We start from the raw sequence: 19451 nt of genomic DNA on the forward strand, positions 1-19451 counted from the left end.
GTGACGTTTCGGCACCGTGCAAATACGTTTTCGTGACCCCCCCTGAGGGTGGCCCTGAGGGGGGTCACGTGAGCTCAAGAGGGTCACGTGACCCCCCTTAGGTCATGAGGGTCACGCGACGTCCCGGGGGTCACGTGACCTCAGGGTTACGCCGACGCCGACGCCGCTCGGAGGCAGGAGTAGCAGGCAGGATGAGGAGGGACGAGGGGTATACCCTCCCCTCAGTAGCCTTCCTTCCTCCTCCTCAAGAGCTGCGCTCTAATTCGGTGTTAGAGGCAGCTGTGAACGGCTTTCATTTTTCTTTTTTTACGGATGTTAAGGCGTGACAAAGAACGACGACAATGACCGTATTCTCGGACCTTCGTTTCAGGTGCACCTTTATTTACGGAACACCGACCATGTTCATTGACATGCTGGCTCAGTTGGAACGGGGACACTACGACCTCTCGTCCGTCCGAAAAGGTGCATGAGCTATGTCTTTCCATTTGAGTGGGGCGCGGCTCATTTTGTTCCATTTCTAGGATTTGTGTCTCGTCGTCCTTATCGGCTAATGCCCATTGGCTCTGGAGCGATGAGAAGGTGCTAAGAACTCGTTACGCCCTACTTTCTTTTTTTCTGAGTGAATATGAATAATGTTCGCATGTTTGGTACCCCATTCTTGATATGGAACCGTCCGAACTTGGATAAATAAGGCAAGTGAGATTTGAGCCCAACTTTCGCGCCTCGTCGTTTGGCGGACGCTTCCGAACCACCCGGCATGATACACCGTGCGGGAGGCGCGCAGAGGGCGTACTGTATTTACCGGACTCTAGTCAGCGGACTATACGTGTCCAAAATTTTTACTTTTGCCCGCTGCAAAATATACGAGGATGTGCGTTTTTCTAGGTCGTTTATGTGCGATAAGACGTGATATTTTATGAATAACGGAGTGTATTATTGTTTGTTAATGTATGATAAAAAAATTATTTTCGAGTTGGTACAGTGGGCAACTGTCAACGTGTGCTGCGTATAATAATCGCTTTACGTTCAAAATAGGCACTAAGTGCGGACTATGCATGGCATGCGGACTATGCAGCTGGAGCGAAGCTATCCAAGCAAAAACTTATTTTTTTTTCTCCAAATTTACCTTACCAGACCGCCGCGCGCGGACTATAGTTTCAAAAATTACGGTACTGCCATAGCGTTATCGTAATCATGTTCGCGTGCATATGCGGATAATCATATAGAGTTTTAGCAGACCGTTTTCGACCGAACGCTGCGGAGAGCGGGCCTAGCGGGCGCGTGCTCAATAGATCCTTCGCAAAAACCCCGAAAGCCCGCGCGCCGCGCGACGGATCATGGGAGTCCTTTGTACGCCCCTCCCATCGTCTTTCCTCCCGCTCCCACGTGATATACGCTAGCAGGCGCAGGTTACCAAGGCAACGACGCTCGAGCAGCCAGGTCGGATAGACGAGCGCACAGAAAATAGGGAAAAGGGGTATCGCGTTGGCTAGCTTGCGAGGCTGCCCTTTTCTCATCCCTCTCCTTTGTACCGGCTCCGTCGTTTGCTACGCCAACGCTTTGCCGAACCTAGCCGAACCCTGCCACGGTTGCGGCGCCAAATAAGTGGATTCGGTGACACTGCAAGACGTGAAGGTAAGTTACGACGAATAACGTATTGAAATAAGTGAATAGCTTCCCCTGTCGGCGATGCGTTTACGCTGCCACAGGTATCGTTTTGGTTTAGTTTCATAATCACAACCATGGCTGCTGGCGGTAGCTGCCGCGACTCACACGTGGTCGCGGAGGCGCAACGGCAAAACGCGTTGATCTTTACCGAGGGTTCCCAAAATCTCCGGCCGTCGTGGCGCTGTACGTTTTGCGAATGGTTCATTCGTGTCTCGGAGTGACGGCACGAGCTCCTGCTAGCAAAGCGTGTACTTCTGGAATAGTGTCTACTAAGAGCCTGTTTTACCAACAACGTCCACAGCGCAGGTATGAGCTACGTCTTCAGTGGTCTGCTATTTCTCCAACAGGAATCATGTCTGGGTCTCCGTGTCCTTCTGAACTGGTGAAGAATGCAAGGAAAAGGTTGAACATCCAACGGTTCCATGTATGTTCTTTGTCGTAAAACAACCAATCAAGCGCCGTTTCTTTTTTTTTTTTTTTTTAAGATGTTGACACGATATTTTTCAGGTGATGTACGGCGCCACCGAGACTAGTCCCGCCATCAGCGGCATCGATCCTGACGAACCCATAGAAAAGTGGATTGAGACGGTTGGAGTGCCCTTGGACCACACAGAGGTTGAGCTGTCTCTTCCATTTCTACGTTTGAGCCACAATTTATTATTTCTATTTCCGACTTCCGTTTTTTCGTTGGAAGATATGACTTCAGGTAGAAATGAATATACCCTCCGCCATTTTATTAGACGTACCCCCCCCCCCCCCCCCCCCATGGCTCGTTCAGTCATTCCAAATTTAAGGTTCAGCAAACATTATGGGGTAGGTCTAACGCGTGTAAAGGAATTTAATACATTTACACGATGTAAGTTATTATTTTTGTCTGCGTGGGTTAAACAGTGGTATAGAGATAATAAATGTTACTATTACTTATCGTTATTGTTATCAGTGTTCGATAAACGTTGTGATGCGACGAGTTCGTGAACATTAGGTATCACTATAGAGTTATAAGGCTTTCAGTTGTCCTATGCTATTGTCACTTCTGTTACAATAGATGAGCCACGTAGTGTCTTTTTTTCTAAAATAACTTGACTACAGTTGGTATTTGTGAACGTTCGTTATCGGAAGGAATACATCATTTATGATCTCTATGACACCGTATTAATGGCGGATGAAGCTCCGAAGCCGCGAGAATCCGGTTCTATTCACTTGACAAAAAGCTTTTTGGCCTAAACAAAATATAAAAGAACGACCTAAAATGGCTCTGTCTCTAGCTTATAAATAAAGGAAATAATCGTATCCGTAAGCTCGTTCTTCACTTAGTAACATGCGCAAGAACTCTCATTTACACACACACGATCAACTTGCCATTGCTTGATCTGATATACCATAACGTTTCATCTGCCTCAAGACATTACAATACGATTTGACTGATATATATAAAATATATATCCAGTCAGTAATTATCGCTTAGCTTAACGACGTACTCAGAAACCGTCTGCAAATAGAGCCTGAGAGCTGTCCAAAACATATATCCCTAATAACTTTTTTAACAGGAAGAGCGCCGCGAGAGAAGGGGGGTCTTAGATTCTTGTCTCGCTTGCTGCGACACAGGTGAAGATTGTGGACACTCGGGGCGACATCGTTCCCGTCAACAAAGTAGGAGAGCTGTGCACCCGAGGCTACCACGTCTTCATGGGTTACCTCGGGGAGGAAGGCAAGAAGAGAGAGGCCATCCGAGACAACTGGTATCACACGGGGTGAGTGAGAACTGAGAGCACGGTCGTGCGTCATGAAACTGCAGCAATTGAGTGTATCTATGTGTAAGGCCTGTGTTTGATGCTCGGTATATTTTGGTTGTTGCTGTCGTTGTCGTCGTGGTCGCCGTCGCTGTCTGTTGTTTGTTGTGTGTATTTGTTGTTGTTGTTGTTAGTCACTGACAACCTACGAAGCTCGGGGAGTTGTGTTTCCCGAGCATCGTAATATAGCTCCGCAGCCAATGAGTGAGCGGCATTTGCCTTGACACTTGTGTCAAAATAAAAAGTGTCAATCAATATCAATAAAAATGAAAAATAAGAACGCCGAAGAAGGTGTTAGAAGGCACCAAGAGTGAACAGAGTAAACCACGTTCAGCTGCTTTCATTTATTCGAATCATACGCTTTTGTGTCGGCCAATTCTATTCGGCTCTATACTTGAACTGTGCCTTGTCGATAAGGAACCTCCCCAAAGTAAAAGCGCTTTCTTTCTTTTTTTTTCACATTAGGCAATTTTTACGCGGTATTATTCTTTTCTGCGTCTTGTTTTTTTCTGGATCACGTGAAAAGGTGTCTTCAGGCTCTAGATTCGCCCCTGATTCACTATCTATATCTATATGTCAAAGGCTATTTATTTAACGATAACAAGACCGCGCACGGAAACATCAAGACATGTGAAAAGGAATGCAGAAAGACTACCGCTGATTGACAACTGAAATTTATTTCAAAAACGAGGCCTAGCATCAACAACTACCGCAAAAACGCACTAACACACAAACATACACGCACGCTCGCACATACAAAGGCAAAGAAGCCACGAGCAGAAGAGACCGCAGAGCAGAGGAGTGCTGATTTAACAAGCACTAAGAGTTTCTACCTTATTCCTGCGCAGATAGACGGATATAGGACTATATTGCAGCTATATACGTATTCATTCATTTCAAAATCATCTGGGTGGTTTCATTTGAAAGCGAACACGTGTGACGGGATAGGTATCTTGATTTGCCTCAAAAAGTTAAAGGAGCTGTGCAACGATATTCAGTTGGAATGTTTTTCACTATACACGAGCTTACTGGCACTAGTGGGAGTCAAGGATACTCGCACGCAACTCCGCTGGCCAAGAAACTCCCTTGTTGCGGTGTAATTTCAAGGACAAAAGCGATCATTTTCATTCAATCTCTCCTTTGCAAAATTTCATGACGTAACGTGGGTATCGTAGTACACCCATATGACGATATTTGAATGCTGTTCGTAGATTGGACCCGAGCATTGCGTGGGCACTCGATTTGGGCTCGTGATAATTACTAGCTCGAGAAGCATTCGGGTAGTGGCCCGTATCCAATCGCTGCAACGACGACAATAGCCGAGCCATAACAATATCTGGAACTCAGCCCGTGCCCTGTGCTTTGCCAACCCCAGCGCGTGGCTATGATCTACATTGGCGGCATATAATCGGCTCCAGATCACGTGGCCGCTTGTTCTGGCTGCGAGTTGAGGGGTCATTAATGTCAGGGATCCGCTGCTCGTTTTTCTTTAATTTTTTTTTTTTCTGGGACTTCTATTGCGTGGAAGGAAAAACGAACGCGTGTTTCATAGGTCATTAATGTCAGGGATCCGTTCTAAGCGGTATTCGTGCAAAGTACAGAAATTGTTGCATCGCCCCTTTAAATATTATAGCCGCACCTCAGCAATAAGCGACATTTCCTTTTTTATGTTTTTTTTACTTATTTATTTATTCTTAGAAACGTTTATTTTTTAAATAGTATCAAGTGCCGGAAGGGGAAATGTAACATTTAGGCTGCTTGATTTCTGTACCCAGTTCTGTCGGTTGTTGTAAATAGAGAGTGACCAAAACTCTCACAGTATTTCTTTCTTGTAAAGATATGATGCATGTGCCATGTTTTACTTTAAGGCCCGTTCACACTCTTGCAACCGAGTACGACCGAGAGAGACCGAGAATTGTTAAAACCTCTTAAATTTCTTAGGACGAGAGAACACACTGGCACGCTGGCGCCATCTATGTGGTGACCCTGGACCTGCATTTCACAAGAGCGAAGGTTTTGCGATATTTCCGAGGTCAAATGTGCGTAATACCTATAAGGAAGGCCCGTTTATAATGTTCACAAAAGTTTTTCGAGCCAAGTAATTAAGGATAATGCTCGAGAGAAAATAGAAACTATACCGGACCGCCAAGTTTACACTGCTACCTAATAGATGGCCCCATTGTACCCTCTCGTTGTAAGAGGTTTTAAGGAACCCAGTTTTAAGAGGTCGCAAGAGTGTGAACGGGCCTTTATACTAAACTAACTTAGCACATGCCAGAAATAAAAAAAAAGCCCAGCATCGCATCTTTGCCGTTTTGGGGACATATTTGGAGCCTTGTATCCCAGGGTTCATTATTCATTTTGCTTATTAAATACTGCACACCTGTAGGGCTATAGATTTTCAATCGACTGCTACAACTTTATTGTACTTTATATTCTAGAAATATTTGATATGCAGTTTCAAATTTTGTCAAAAAAATAAAGCTAAACGTAGTTTGCAACCGCTTAAATAAATATAATGTTGTTTTTTTTCCTTTTTTTTTAGTTCTCCTAGTAATGTTAACTTTCTTTGAGCATAATCAAAGTTCCCCCTTTTTTGAGTTTATTTTCTGTAGAAGTGCTCAAACGAAGTTACATTCACCCGAATCAGCAAAAGGGTAGTTTCGAAAGTTCGCTTTACTGAAAGGTTTTTTTTATCCTTAAAATGCTGAGAGCAGCGGGTTCAAAAGTATTTGTGAGGTGAAGGGGAGACGGAAATTGGCGGTGGAGAGAGGGGAGGGGAGAGAGTTGTGTGGAAGTGCCACCATTAGAAAAAAATGTTTGCCCCTACCGCTCCGCTGTTCCACGCTCCACTTGCTGCGGTGTTTTTTTTTTTGTTTTTTTTTTATTTTTTAGGGGGGGGGGCAGAGTTGAGCGGGGCTGGATATTTTTATTTATCTCAGTTAGTATATATAATATTTATTTATCTCTCACTTCGTCTCTGTTTCTCCGGTGTTAAAACCAAAAGACGAGTTATGCAACCGGCAGTCTTTGTGTTGCAGCTATCATTCCAGTCCTCTTCACGAGCATTTTGCATTCGAAGTTGCATGTGTCTAGCTCAATCAGTGACTGTCGTTTACAGACTTGATCAAGTCCCCTTACGATGACCGACATAAGAAAAAGACATCGAAATGAACGTTTTCGTTTATTTCGTGAAAAAGCACGTTGACGTGGATCTGCTAAAATCAGCAGTCTGAAAAATAAAAAAAAAATATATGTATAGTTTAAATTTTGATTTAAATCATGGTTTAAATCAACCCAGTTTTAGTATCATGATTTGAATCAACCCTTTATCGCAGAAATTATCACGAAAATATTTGTTTTTACCGTTCGTTCAATATTGAATTCGTTCCGATGCGTAGTTGTTTTGTATTTAAATAAAAAGTTCATCAAGGCGAGAAAAGTTTATAAAAGGCTGAACACAAGTAAAGAGAAGTGCTCTTCAAAGGAAACCGGTGATTCGAGCCTGATCTTTATTTCCGCTTTGCTCGTCAGCTATGTAACATCTTACTGCAACAAAATCCGAACGCAAAAGAAACAAAAGCTAGAAAAGTAATGTCCTATTGCAACAAATCTGAGAACAAAAAATATCGTTTACAGCTTTTAATTAACTAGAAAAGTCAAGCTGTTTTTGTTTTAGTATGGCTGGGATTACATTAAAAAGTTGTTAATTAAACCGTACTTCACACTTACAGCAATATTTTATTCCGCATTGTTATCAGTGATCAGGACGAACTGAACAATCAACCTACTATGTTGAGAAATATCTAGTGGTAAAGAATCATTATTTTTAACCACAGTGATTTTAATCAAATTAATATGATTTAAGTCATATAAACCCGATTAAAATAAAATAAATCTGATTTTATTGATTTTTTTTCTAATATATCTGGATTTCTTTGTTCACGTTTATATACGTTTTCACAGCACTGCTGTGGAAAGGTATATAAACGTGCGTTTCCCAGAAATGTTTCGCAAGCCTGGCTAAACACTTTGTGTGTTGTGACAGTAAGTTGAGCTCTAGTTTGTGCCCAAGTGTAGTTTTCAGGCATGAAATGATCAGGGACATTAAGGAAGGTGTTCCTCGCGGCGGATCAAACACGACTCCATGGAGATTCCTGCGTATGACAAACATTTTAACAGTCAGAGCTGAAAAGAAAGTAAGACAAAGTAATGTCGCATTTAGTTTAAAAACTTTTTAGGAAATTAGCTACTGCCTACTAGACAAAACCAAACAGCTGAGACATCCCAGCTTGTTGTTCCTGCTTCGCGTGTGGTGAGTTGTGCCTGAATGTGCGATAAGGTTTTACCAAGTCACTGCTCAGTTTGGAGAGATGCCAGCTTCAAATTATCACTTCTGATAGTGTTACGGTAATTTTCGAATGATTCCCTAGAGATCAAAATACCTGCTGTAAAAATGAACAAAACTGCAGACTCATTTAGGTGCTTGAGAATTGCGACATTTTTACCGAACGGAGAAAGTTGGTGCCACTGAGTAATGCACAAGGACGACCTTCGATATTTTATTCAAATTCCAGAAATGAAACGTGCCGTGAAAGTAATCAAGGATCGCACGAAGAAAGTCGTAATCAAAATATACTTGATAATGTCTATATGGGAGACTTACTTGAAGTTTCTAAAAAAAAAAGGAGATTACAACGTTTTATCGCTCCGTCTAAAATGAATAAATATCAACTCAAAGCAAACAGTATGTACCTACATTTGCTGTACTAATTTCTGTCTTTGTTCGAATACTCATTCAAAGATGTAATTGCAAAGCAAGGACTCATCTTCATGAGCCTTTTACAAAAACTTGACATCAACAGATCCATATTGAGGCGTTTCATAAGGGTAAAACGTTCATTCTCATATATCTTTTTATGTCGGCCATCGTATGGAGACTCAACCAAAACTTTGGACGTTCAGCCATTGTTAAAATTGGATACAAGTAAGTTAGAGTGAAGAAAGCTGGATACAAAGCTCCAACCTATCATATACATTTCTGCTGTTGAAAGAATGAGTACAATAGATTTACTATATTTTTCTGGAAATAGAAATTCCATTTATTTTGCAATGGCGCGCTTTAGGGAAAGATTCATAATTCTGTATTAAACATGCAGAGGCATCTGTCGCGTCGCACGTACAAGCCAGTACTTGCTTATAGTTATGTGGGATTTATATTTGAACTGTATTTTAAGAGGCAAAATTGTATTGTATTGTGTTGTATTGTATTATATTTTACTGTATTGTAAAATAAACACCAGGTTAACCATTTGTATATATCATCTGGTTTTAACAAACGTTAGGATTGAGTTAGTGCACTCTTTGGGAGGAAAACAACATGACGAACCGAAAATCGCAGAAGAGGGATAAAAATATTATACATACTGAACAGAGATACACAACAATATGCGCCCAAACGCAAGTGTGCTATCTTAAATATTAGTCATAAATAATATAAAAAGCATGCGTTACCAGTAACGTCAGAACAGCGGTGGGATGGGGGCAAACGTTTCTTCCCAAATAGGGGCACGTTCACATAAGCCTCTCCCCGCCCCCTTCTCCACCACCATTTTTAAAAAGATCGCAAGCCGAAAACGCTGAACGAGTACGTGGGCCGGACCCAAGGGTTCATCAGGATATAGGAAGGTCACCCCCGATTTACTGGTGGCTTGCATAAGAAGATCTGGCGCCTATCACCTCATATTGTCACGAATGAGGCAACACACTGTCAGACAGAAACTATAAACGTTTAACGTGACGAACTTGTGCCAGAACAAAAAGGAAGAAGATACATCGTCGCAGGCATCGATGGCGGCGTAGTAGCGGGATTGAGGGCTGCGGATAGATTTGTGTGAACAAACTACATGGTTATCAAACATTTTAGAATCTTTTATTAGCTGAGGGAAAGCTAAAACAAACAGGTGATGGCAGGGATCGAACCCCGGCCACCTACGTGGGTGCCAAATACGCTGCCGACTATATAAGAATGAAGACATGTTTTAGATCAATCATCCCGTCACCCCTACGCCTCTCAAGCACTTCCGACACCGCTGGCCTTAGTATTTTTGAGGCTAGAACCCCTTGCAGTATAGCCAACTTTCGGCACTATTCTTTTGCCGATTCGGGTGCATGTAACTGTGTTTGAGCACTTCCTCAGAAAATAAAACAAAATAGGGGGAACTTTGAATATTTGCTTTAAAAAAGTTAAGATTATTCTAAACAATAAAAAGATAAGAAAGAAAATATGTTTTTTAATAAAGCGGTTATAAAGCATGGGTAAATTTGCATTTTGTCAAAATTTAAAAATGTCTATAAATTATTTTGTGAAAATAAATTAAGCTAAAGCAATGCCAATCGATAGCGCATGTACTAGGCTACAAATATGTCATACCAAAACGTCAAAGATGTGATGTTTTCCATTTTTAGTTGTTGACATGAAATATGTGAAAGCAGTTTAGTGTAAAGGAAAAACAAATGAGCCATGCGTCATTCATTCACAATATAATTTACTGGGAGGGTTTTATAGTCTTTACCGATTTATAACAACTGACATAACTGTGTACAAATATCAAGCTTTCTAAACGTAGCATTTCACCTTGCTCACCTTCAGATATTTTCTAATTTTTTTTCTAAAAGAAATTTAAAAGCGATTTTCTTTATTGCAAAAATGAAACTACAATATACATTTTTTTTTAGACTAATCAAAATATCCACTTTGAGAGGCGTGTTCGATTTTTAGTTATTCTCCTGGCGTTTAATATTTTCTCCTGCTAATGGCCCGAACGTTATCAAAGTCGGTATCGATACGACAATCGCGACAATGCAAAGGCATACGCCTGTTGCGGATCGCAAATAAAATACACGCCAACGTATTCTTCCATTAATGGGCCTCCCGATTTGACCGATATATACACCGTTCCAAGTAGGTCGATGCAGAAAGGGAGAAACACTCTTGAACCAGAGCGCTGCGCCAACGCTCCGCTTGCCCTTTCCCTCGAAAGCTCGTCTACTTCACGGAGTGAACTGTTAGAAAGCACGTGCGCAGTGTACGGAGGCAAGTTGTTTCAACATGTTAGGCGCCGCTTTAATATTATAGCGTGTTTTCGCGCGTGACATGGCCTATGTAAGAAAAGAATCGACCGGGCAGCACTGTGCTGTAATCGGTTGTAGAAATAACCAAAAACAAAATGACGGTTCAGCGTGCGAGACCCACGCTGTCAAACAGGATGAATGCGGTTGCGGCATGTTTATGCTGCACCGGTTCCCCACTACTCCGGAGAAGCCGGTGGCTGGCGAATTTAAACAGGAAAGTCTTCTTGCTATCGAAGAGCAGTCGTGTGTGCTCCGACCATTTCTTGGGCGGCCGGCGAACTGCGGAGAACCCCGTGCCGTTCCTTCGCCTGGGCTACGACCGAAAGTAAGCGGAGGGCGGCTTAGACATTAAAAAAGGAAACAGTTACGTGACTCCTGGTCTACTGATTTAATAGTACATGCCGCGACACAGTTTGCGCACAAATAATTCTCACGCGAGGTGATTACAGAGAGGCACATAGATGTGCCAATATTGTAACAATGGATTCCAAATCAGAAAAAAACCGGATCCGTCGACTTGCTATCTGTACTCGGTATTTATATATCGATTCATATTTAAATTTGAGGTTTCTACTATTTCAATTAAAGCCAGACGTGGCAGCGCAGGTCTGAGCCGCTAAGCGCGCAGTTAGTTCAAATGTTCCCGGCGCCCCAAGCTGCGACAATTGGCGTTTAGCGCAAATTCACATGTCGTAATTCGTGCCATCCTGGGTTTGTTCAATCCTCAATTTCACTAGCGATCCCTAACTTCGCTAGCGATCGAAACGCCGAGCTTGGTTTGGGAGCGACGACTGCCCCAGAACCGCGCTAAAAATTACCCCCAAAAAGATGCCAGGAAAGCAGAATGCACTTTTCCCCATGCCTGACATACAAATTAGGATAGTGCTTTCCTCCGTGTACGAAGACGATTAGCTGAGGACGCCGAATACGGCAGTTGTGCTGGCAGAAGCAGCTGCGATCGGTGTGACTCGGTGAGCAGGGTAACAATCCAGTAATGGCGGTCGGTCATTCGGGCGGGTTGAGATTCTCCCGAATGCCCGGATGAGGGTAGGCGGCGCTACACTCGTTAAAATGGCGCCGGCTAGAAAGCCCAACTTGGAACGGTGTAGACTTTGCCGCAAGTCGGTAAGACCCTATTCGTTATTTTTTGTTTAGCAATAAACTCAGTGGCGCCATCTCTTGTGTCACACTTCCGGCGCACTTCCGGTTCACGTATATGTGCTTTCTTTCTTTTTTTTCTCATCATGTTTTTATCATAAAAGTGAATTGAGTCTGTCAGTGCTACAAGTGGCCATTTCCAGAAGATAGCGTGAATGTTGGATTTCGCAAATAGTACGATACCCGTCGTCTAGTTGAGAACCGGAAGTAGGGGGCGGGGGCTATTTTCACACTGACGCCTCCCCGTTTCAACTCACTCGAGAAAGAGCGAATACGCTACTCTAACGGCGCTTCTCTCCACATATCTGTGGCTGTGATTCACCACCAAGGAGGATAGAAGGGTAGGAGAGGGCATGACGCCAGCCGCGTAGCCTCCACAAGCCATGTTCCCTTGACGCCTCTCCTCTTTCTCATTTTCCTCCTTACTCTCCTCACTTACCACGCCAACGTGACCAGATCACGTGACCGAAGCTAGCCTTCGTCTAGCCATGGGGTACTAGAATACACCACAGTCTAGCTTTCGATCTGATAAAACCTACCGGACGTAGAGCGCGCAAGCCTGCAAGGAGTCCTTCTACAATCAACCATCCATCTCACACGTGGCATGTCACGCGCACCAATTGCCAGAGAGATTTACGGTCACGTTGGCCACAACATCGTTTAAACTTTTTATGACTAGGCTTCACCAATATTGCAACGTGCCCTCTCCTAGTACTTCGAACCTCCTTGTTCACCACACAGCTGTCTGTGTTAGGGATATTTTCCCCGTTAAACCGGTGACAGAACAGACCCTTTTCAAAAGTCCATCAGGCAACATTGGTGGTCGCCACTGCTTTCTCACGAAGCGCGTGATTGGTTCCCAGTCCTCGCCGAACGCTGACGCAGGCCTTGTGTGCAATAGATGTTCAGGGTATGTCAGCAAGCAATGACAGACAGGCGCCGTCGAGGACTTTCGGAAAGGGTCTATTGGCCCAGCTTCCGGAGGGCAGTGAACGCGATCGGTATGTCGAATCATTTAGCAACCTTGTTTGAGTTTTAGAAAACCCGGTCGATATATGTAAAAACTTGCGGCGTAATTACCCGGATGTCATTTTTAGATGCGGAGCATCTCTTGCTCGGGTCTATGTCCCGCGGCGTCGTAGTCCGCACTCACACTACGCATGCGCAACTCTCCTCCTTCCCTCTCTCCAACAGCTGCGCGTTGCTCTCTCCGCTCTCTCTCTCTCTACCAGCTGCGTGCACTTCGCGTGCGTTCGCTTCTACTCACACCGCGCCCGCATGCGCAACTCTCCTCCTCTAGTCTCCTCTCCTTCAAGTGTGAATATAAGCAGCGGTAGCGCGCTGCGCGCGTTCAGTTCACCGCTGTTGACTCCACTCCGTTCTTTTGATGAAGTGTGATGGAAGCAACAGTCCCGTCAGTTAGTGGGTTGGCGCAAGCAAGCGCCAGCACCACCCCACAAACTAACAGCAACGCTACGTCCACTGAAGACAAAGCTGCGCAGCGAAGGGCACGCGACGCTGAGCGCGAACGCTTGAAGCGAGCGGCAGACCCTGAACTACGGCAACGAGAAGCGGTGGATGCTGAACTACGACAACGTGAAGCAGCGGCGGTTCGAGAACGTCGAGCAGCAGAACCTGAGGTTCGGGACCGTGAAGTTCAACGTAAACGTACGAAGCGGGCGGCGGAACCCGACCTTCGAGAACGGGAAGCCGCGTTGGTTCGTGAACGTCGAGCAGCAGAACCTGAGGTTCGGGACCATGAAGTTCAACAACGTTACTAACACCGTTAATAACACCGTTAATAACGATCCGCGATGCCCCATGGTTCCCCTCGGGAAGATGGTGTAATTTTTTAAGCTCGATTTTTTTTTTTTGTTATTATTATTTTCTTTCCTACCACTACCAAGAACAACATTGAGAGCCCCGCAGTCGAGACTCTCTTTATTTCTCGACTGAAGCTTTCAAACGTGGCATGACAACGTGAATATTTTTAAATCCGTACGGGGGCAAGACGACGCAATATTTCTCTTTGCGAGTATTGAATGAGCAAAATCAGAAAGCAATACTCCCTTCTTGACCCTCGGATTGCAGTAACAAATGTGACCCTCTGCGAATTTCAGCCGTATGTGTATGCATTTCAAGAAATTGATGGTGCGAGTGCTGACGCTATTGTAAGGGGAGTATTGGAATTGCTTGCCACGAAGAATTGTGATAGCTTAAAGCTCATGTCTTAAAGTCTTAAAGCTTAAAGTCCCAAACAAAAGCTGGTGCGTGATGAATCATCCTCACAAACCAATCGAGCGATCCTCAAGTTTCTTCACGAAAATGGTCTCGCATCGCGACTGAGATACCGTATAGTTAACCTCCGACAGCTTCAACTTGACGCTTCAGCCTTGGGCATTGATGCCTAAGCGAGAACAGATACCCGGCCAATTTGATTGTCTGTATTCGACGTCAGGAGTGAAACAATAAGCCACTCAACCTTAGCGCCGGTTGGTTTGACACTTCGTGCCTTAATACTTTTACTTCCGCACGTAGTTACATTTTTAACAATTTGAGCTTACCCTTTACTCCGCGTTGTTCTAGGCAACACACCCTACCTCTAACACCCGCAGTTAACTATTCCGATCTCTTTTGGTTTGCTGCCACGATCAATATTTTACATTTATTTTCCCCTTCCCTTCCTCTATTTCTTTCTTCGCTGCCTGTGATAGCAGTTTCCCCGTTACGACAAAATATCATTTACGCGCTAAATTTCTCATTTTCACGTCCAACAACAAAAGAAACAGTAGCAAAAGCAGCAACGTCACAAATATGTGGACTGAGCCGCTGAAGTAGCACATCGCTGACCTGCGGTGAAGTGTTTTATCGGTCCAACCGACAGGTATATGAATGAAAGAACACGTGAGCATGAATTGTTTCTGCGATCCACACGAAGAGGGCGTAAGCCTTTGCATTGTCGTGCATTGTCATTGTGATCCAGGCCTTGATAGCGTTCAGATGTCTTGGGCAGTAACGCGTTACTGGTAACGCGTTACTGTAGTTTTGTTACTTTTTTGGTAACTTGTAACTGTAACGAGTTAATTTTTTAAAATGTAACATTTAACTGTAGTTCTATTTCTTTTTTTTTTAGGCAACGACGAAAGTAACGACGTTACTTTTGTCGTTACTTTCCAGTGTTTAATGAATAATATATCACTGATCGAGTACAATTTAGATTTTCCTTGCACTTTTCAAATCGCCTATTCCGACATTTAGAGTGTCAAGTTGGCCTTGCACAAACTTGTGAATACGTTCTTTCCCACGCGTCACTACCCGAATATAGCCACCGTGTATGTACTCCCTTCACTCGGCTTCGTGTTTTGTACGTTGTTTTGGTACCGTTAGTCCGGAGCCAACTCGCCCACATCGCCACCTTAATATTATTTCTTCGCGTGGCTGATCTGGTCATAGAAATTTCGGTACCAGCACATTCCGGCCGGTTTGCTAGAACAACGTGTCAGCTGAGACTGGGTGAAATCAAGCACCGCAAAGGCTGGGGCGTCAGAGCGTCGTTTGAGTCCCGCTCCGCTCGTGCGCTGGTTTTGGCAGTGCTTTCTTTCACCCAGTCTCAGCTGAGGCGCTGTTTCTAGCAAGTCAGCTCAGGCTGAACCGCCCGTCGAAAAATACCTCGGGGCACTCGTGCCTCGAAGCAAGCAAAATTACGTATATTAATAATTAGCGTATATTGCGTGCATCACTGTGAAGACTGTAAAGTTGTTCGTGGGCTCAAGAAATAAAGAATTATTATTATTATTATTATTTATTAAGCATACAATTTGTTTTCAACACAAAATTGGTTTATGATTTTATACGGAAAGCGTGCTCGAGTATAACGAAAGGCCGTTACGCGCAGGTCAAAGGAACATAAAGCGTACATATCCCATAGCAGCTAATGCGTAAGCATCCAAAGCATATAGAAGTATCCTCAGTCGTTATTACCAATATTTAATCGTAATCAGCGACATTTGCAAAACGGCGCAACAGGAATCTAACTGCGGTCAGTGTTATCCGCAACCTTACGCCTTTGCGCAAAGCCACTGGTTTTTTTTTTTTTTTTTTTCGTTATTCAAAGAAGGCAAGCGGGAACAGAAGCAGCTAGACTAAGTATGACTGTGGGGGTTTTGCGGTGGTAGGCGACTGCAGGTCGGCGCGTGCGGTTGGCATCTCAATGACCAAGCGTAACTCCCCGCATGACCTAACAGCGTCACGGGTCCTGAATAACTTTAAACTTGTCTCAATTATTAGGGTTAGTCCAGAAAGTACACGAGCATATCGTGCCTGCAGCTCATCCGAAGCCAACCAAAGTACTCCGTAACCAAATCAAGATGAATCGTAGCGCCTCCATAATGTACTCAAAACACATTCTCTGCTCCTCAGGTTTACAAAAATAATAAAAGCAAGTTTGTTTGTTTTTATTTGGCTTGTATATTTAAAAGCATTGAAGTGGTTTAACTAAACGTAGTTCGTTGTGGTATTGGACCTCGCAGTGCATTCATTATCTTACTATTCCTTGCCAGGGACGAGGCGACCATGAGCGAGGATGGTCGGATCACGATCCGGGGCCGCATCAAGGATATGATCATCAGGGGCGGAGAGAACATCTACCCGCGAGAGATCGAGGACTACCTCTACAAGCACCCCGACGTGCTCGAAGTCCAAGTGCGCATCCCCAACATTCTGGGACATACGCATCTAGCGCGCTATCTCGGGAGGTTTGAGCAAAACAATATAAGAATATGAGCTCAGCTGAATCAGCCAAAATATCAGTATTCACCCCAAGACTTATAGACGACAGGAGTGTAATGATAATTTTAATTAATATGCTGGACTAGTAATATAAAGTATAGCTTTTCCAGAATTTATGGTTTGTATTGAAATACTAAAACAAAATTCAGTGTACAGTATTTTTTTATCATTTCTTGGTCCAACATAGCTTGTTTACATGAATTCGGTCTTATGAACCACCTCGAACAATCTTAAGATCTATCAAGCATTTTGAAGAAACGTAGTATTCCTTACTATTGTAAAAGGGTGAGATTCAGACACGTAGCAAAATTAAGACTTACATATTTTGGCAAAACTTATTCCTAAGGAACTTTTCGTATTGACCACAGTATCAGCACATGCTAAGTTAAGGTTCTCATGTACACTGAGTCCAAAACAATCCTTAAAAATACTCATATGATCATACGGTCGATGGTATGAAGTGTTTGTACATTCTTTTAGACGCAAATTGGGGCCTCGCAGTCTAGCAATGCTAGCAATATTTCTCCAAAACGTTAATCAGCTCATTTTTGTTAATGTCCAACGAATTGTGACGGTTATCAGTTTTCTTCCATCTAGCGTCCCAAGAGCCCAATAAATACACCTGAGAAGACGTCATTAATCCAATCCATAGGTTGGCTTTTCTTCAAATTAAAAATCGTCAACCCGTATATGTACAACATGGATTTTTAAGCGAACCCTACACGACGTCCCTCTTCTCCAAATCTCACAAAAGACGGTTGTCAGGCGGAGAACAGAAATTATTGTTTACTTTAGTTCAATATATAGTGCTGGATACTACAGACGCGGATGTCTGGCCTTAGAAACTGTCACCTTACACGACGAAAACAGCTTCCGACTTCCTCTGAAAGCTGCGAGTGTATTTTAATTAACGTTTCCTGCACGGTGCGTAACAATTGATATAGCCACTTGATGTACCACACACTATTCAAAGATACCATAAACCATGCTTACAAGGCTGGGAGTTATAAAAAGGGGGTTCAAATACTAGATATTTTTTCTACATGTTTGTTCGAGACTCAAAATTCGCTTGTCTCTGTAGGTTGTTGGAGTTCCGGACACCAGGCTAGGAGAGGAGGTGTGCGCATGGATTAAGCTGAAACCTGGGACGAAGTTAAGTCAAGAAGACGTCCGAACCTTCTGCAAAGGAAAGGTCTGTAATGCATCATATGCGCTGTTTCCATGCGTGTCCTTTATAGCACTGACAGCTTTCTCCTGAATTTTCTTGTCAATATATTATTCCTATCATATCGCTTTTTTGGGGGGATTTGTGAAAATGAGTGCTACTAGTTTAGCATATATGAAGGCGTCGGTTCTCTTTCCAAGATATGCTCCGCGAGGTGCTTTTACACTTGCCCATACTAATGTCCGCGTGATTCAATGTGCGACTGATTCCAACTGCTCGGCTTGGGGTGACGTTACATATGAGCGCCGCATGCAATTCAAGGCGCGAGGTGGAGGCGAAAGCGTCTAGCGTCTACGGCCGCTCCAAGCGTCTCTCCGCCCGCCTTTTTGCCCACTGTTCTTTTCGCTACGCGACAACGCGCGCATGCGCACATGCGACCAAGTTACGCAGAACGCGTCCACCATGAAATTACAAGTCCTTCCCGTGTTGTTAGTTCCTCCGTCTAAGAAATCTTTCTAGCTGATACCCATAACGTTGACAACGAATTCACTCTTTTTTCGTTGTTGCTTGCAGATCAGCTATTTCAAGATTCCAAGATACATACTCTTCGTGGATTCTTTTCCGAAGACAGAGTCTGGGAAGATAGTGAAAAATAAAATGCGCATAGAAAGTAAGAAGATTCTGAACCTTTCAAGCGGCTTTTAGAATACAAAAATAAAGACCTGAATCTGGCTTCCTGATTTTTCACTCTCACTCTCATTTTCTCTGTGTTTCTCTGTCGCTCGGGTTCAATTTGGCCCATTGCCATAGAAATGAAAGTTGCGGCTGTGTAAGTACACGATAGGGGAAAGAAGCTCAGACGCATTTAGTGATTATTTTACTAATATAGGGTCTCTCCTAGCAGCTCAGTTTCCGGACGTTCCTGATCCTTAGGAGAAATGGACACCGATTACAAATAGCTTTGTAATGCAAGAAATTGAAGTTATTGAAATTATATCAGTAGTTGGGAATCTTAGAACAGGTAAAGCCGCAAGACTGGATACAATTCCTATTAAACTTTTAAAAAATAATATTGGTATTCTAGGTATTCATCTGATACATCCGTTTAATCACACGTTAGAGAGTGGAATATATCATAATGAGGTGAAGATAGCTAAAGTAGTACCTATTTTTAAAGAAAGATTCTTCGGCACCGTCCAGTTATAGACAAATTTCAGTTTTAAGTACAATCAACAAAGTTTTTGAAAAAATAGAATGCAAAAAACGTATAATGGACTTTATAACTAAATAATCGATATTTTGCCACAATCAGCACGGATTTAGACCAAATAGATCCACGTCCTCAGCGGTTTTTTTCCTAACTCAACATCTAAACAGTGCTCTCCATGAAGGTAAAAGTGCCGTTGTTGTATACTTAGATATAAAAAAAGCATTTGACACAGTAAATCATAGTATCATACTTCATAAACTCTATCAGTATGGCTTTCGGGGGAAAACGTAGGAGCGGTTTAGTAGCTATCGCTCTAACCAGAAACAGTGCGTAGTAATAAAATAATTTATCTCTAACCCCCCCCCCCCCCCCCCCCCCCAAGACGGTTTAAACTGGTGTACCACAGAGCTCATTTCTTGGGCCCATCCTTTTTTCTCTTTATGTAAATGATTTTCCGTGGTTCTTGAAATGCTCGGAAGCGTACGCCGACGATACGGGACTGATTTTTTTTTGGCGATACAATAGGCGAATTGCAGGA

At 43.4% G+C, this 19451-nt stretch overlaps 1 protein-coding gene across 1 annotated transcript in view; it reads left to right on the forward strand.

The window, feature by feature from the left end:
• The window catches only part of LOC8038541 (medium-chain acyl-CoA ligase ACSF2, mitochondrial), a 53160-nt gene extending 34703 nt beyond the window's left edge, over positions 1-18457 (forward strand). Inside the window, exons 10-16 of the mRNA XM_042291400.1 lie at positions 371-462; positions 2016-2092; positions 2176-2283; positions 3274-3419; positions 16310-16451; positions 17620-17730; positions 18277-18457. Coding sequence (XP_042147334.1) covers positions 371-462; positions 2016-2092; positions 2176-2283; positions 3274-3419; positions 16310-16451; positions 17620-17730; positions 18277-18408 — 808 coding nt within the window. The 3' untranslated portion in view covers positions 18409-18457. The remainder of the gene's footprint in view (positions 1-370; positions 463-2015; positions 2093-2175; positions 2284-3273; positions 3420-16309; positions 16452-17619; positions 17731-18276) is intronic.
• Positions 18458-19451: the final 994 nt, after the last annotated feature.

The sequence above is a fragment of the Ixodes scapularis genome, unplaced genomic scaffold (assembly GCF_016920785.2).
Source record: "Ixodes scapularis isolate PalLabHiFi unplaced genomic scaffold, ASM1692078v2 PGA_scaffold2__306_contigs__length_199485367, whole genome shotgun sequence".
NCBI classification, from domain to species: domain Eukaryota; kingdom Metazoa; phylum Arthropoda; class Arachnida; order Ixodida; family Ixodidae; genus Ixodes; species Ixodes scapularis.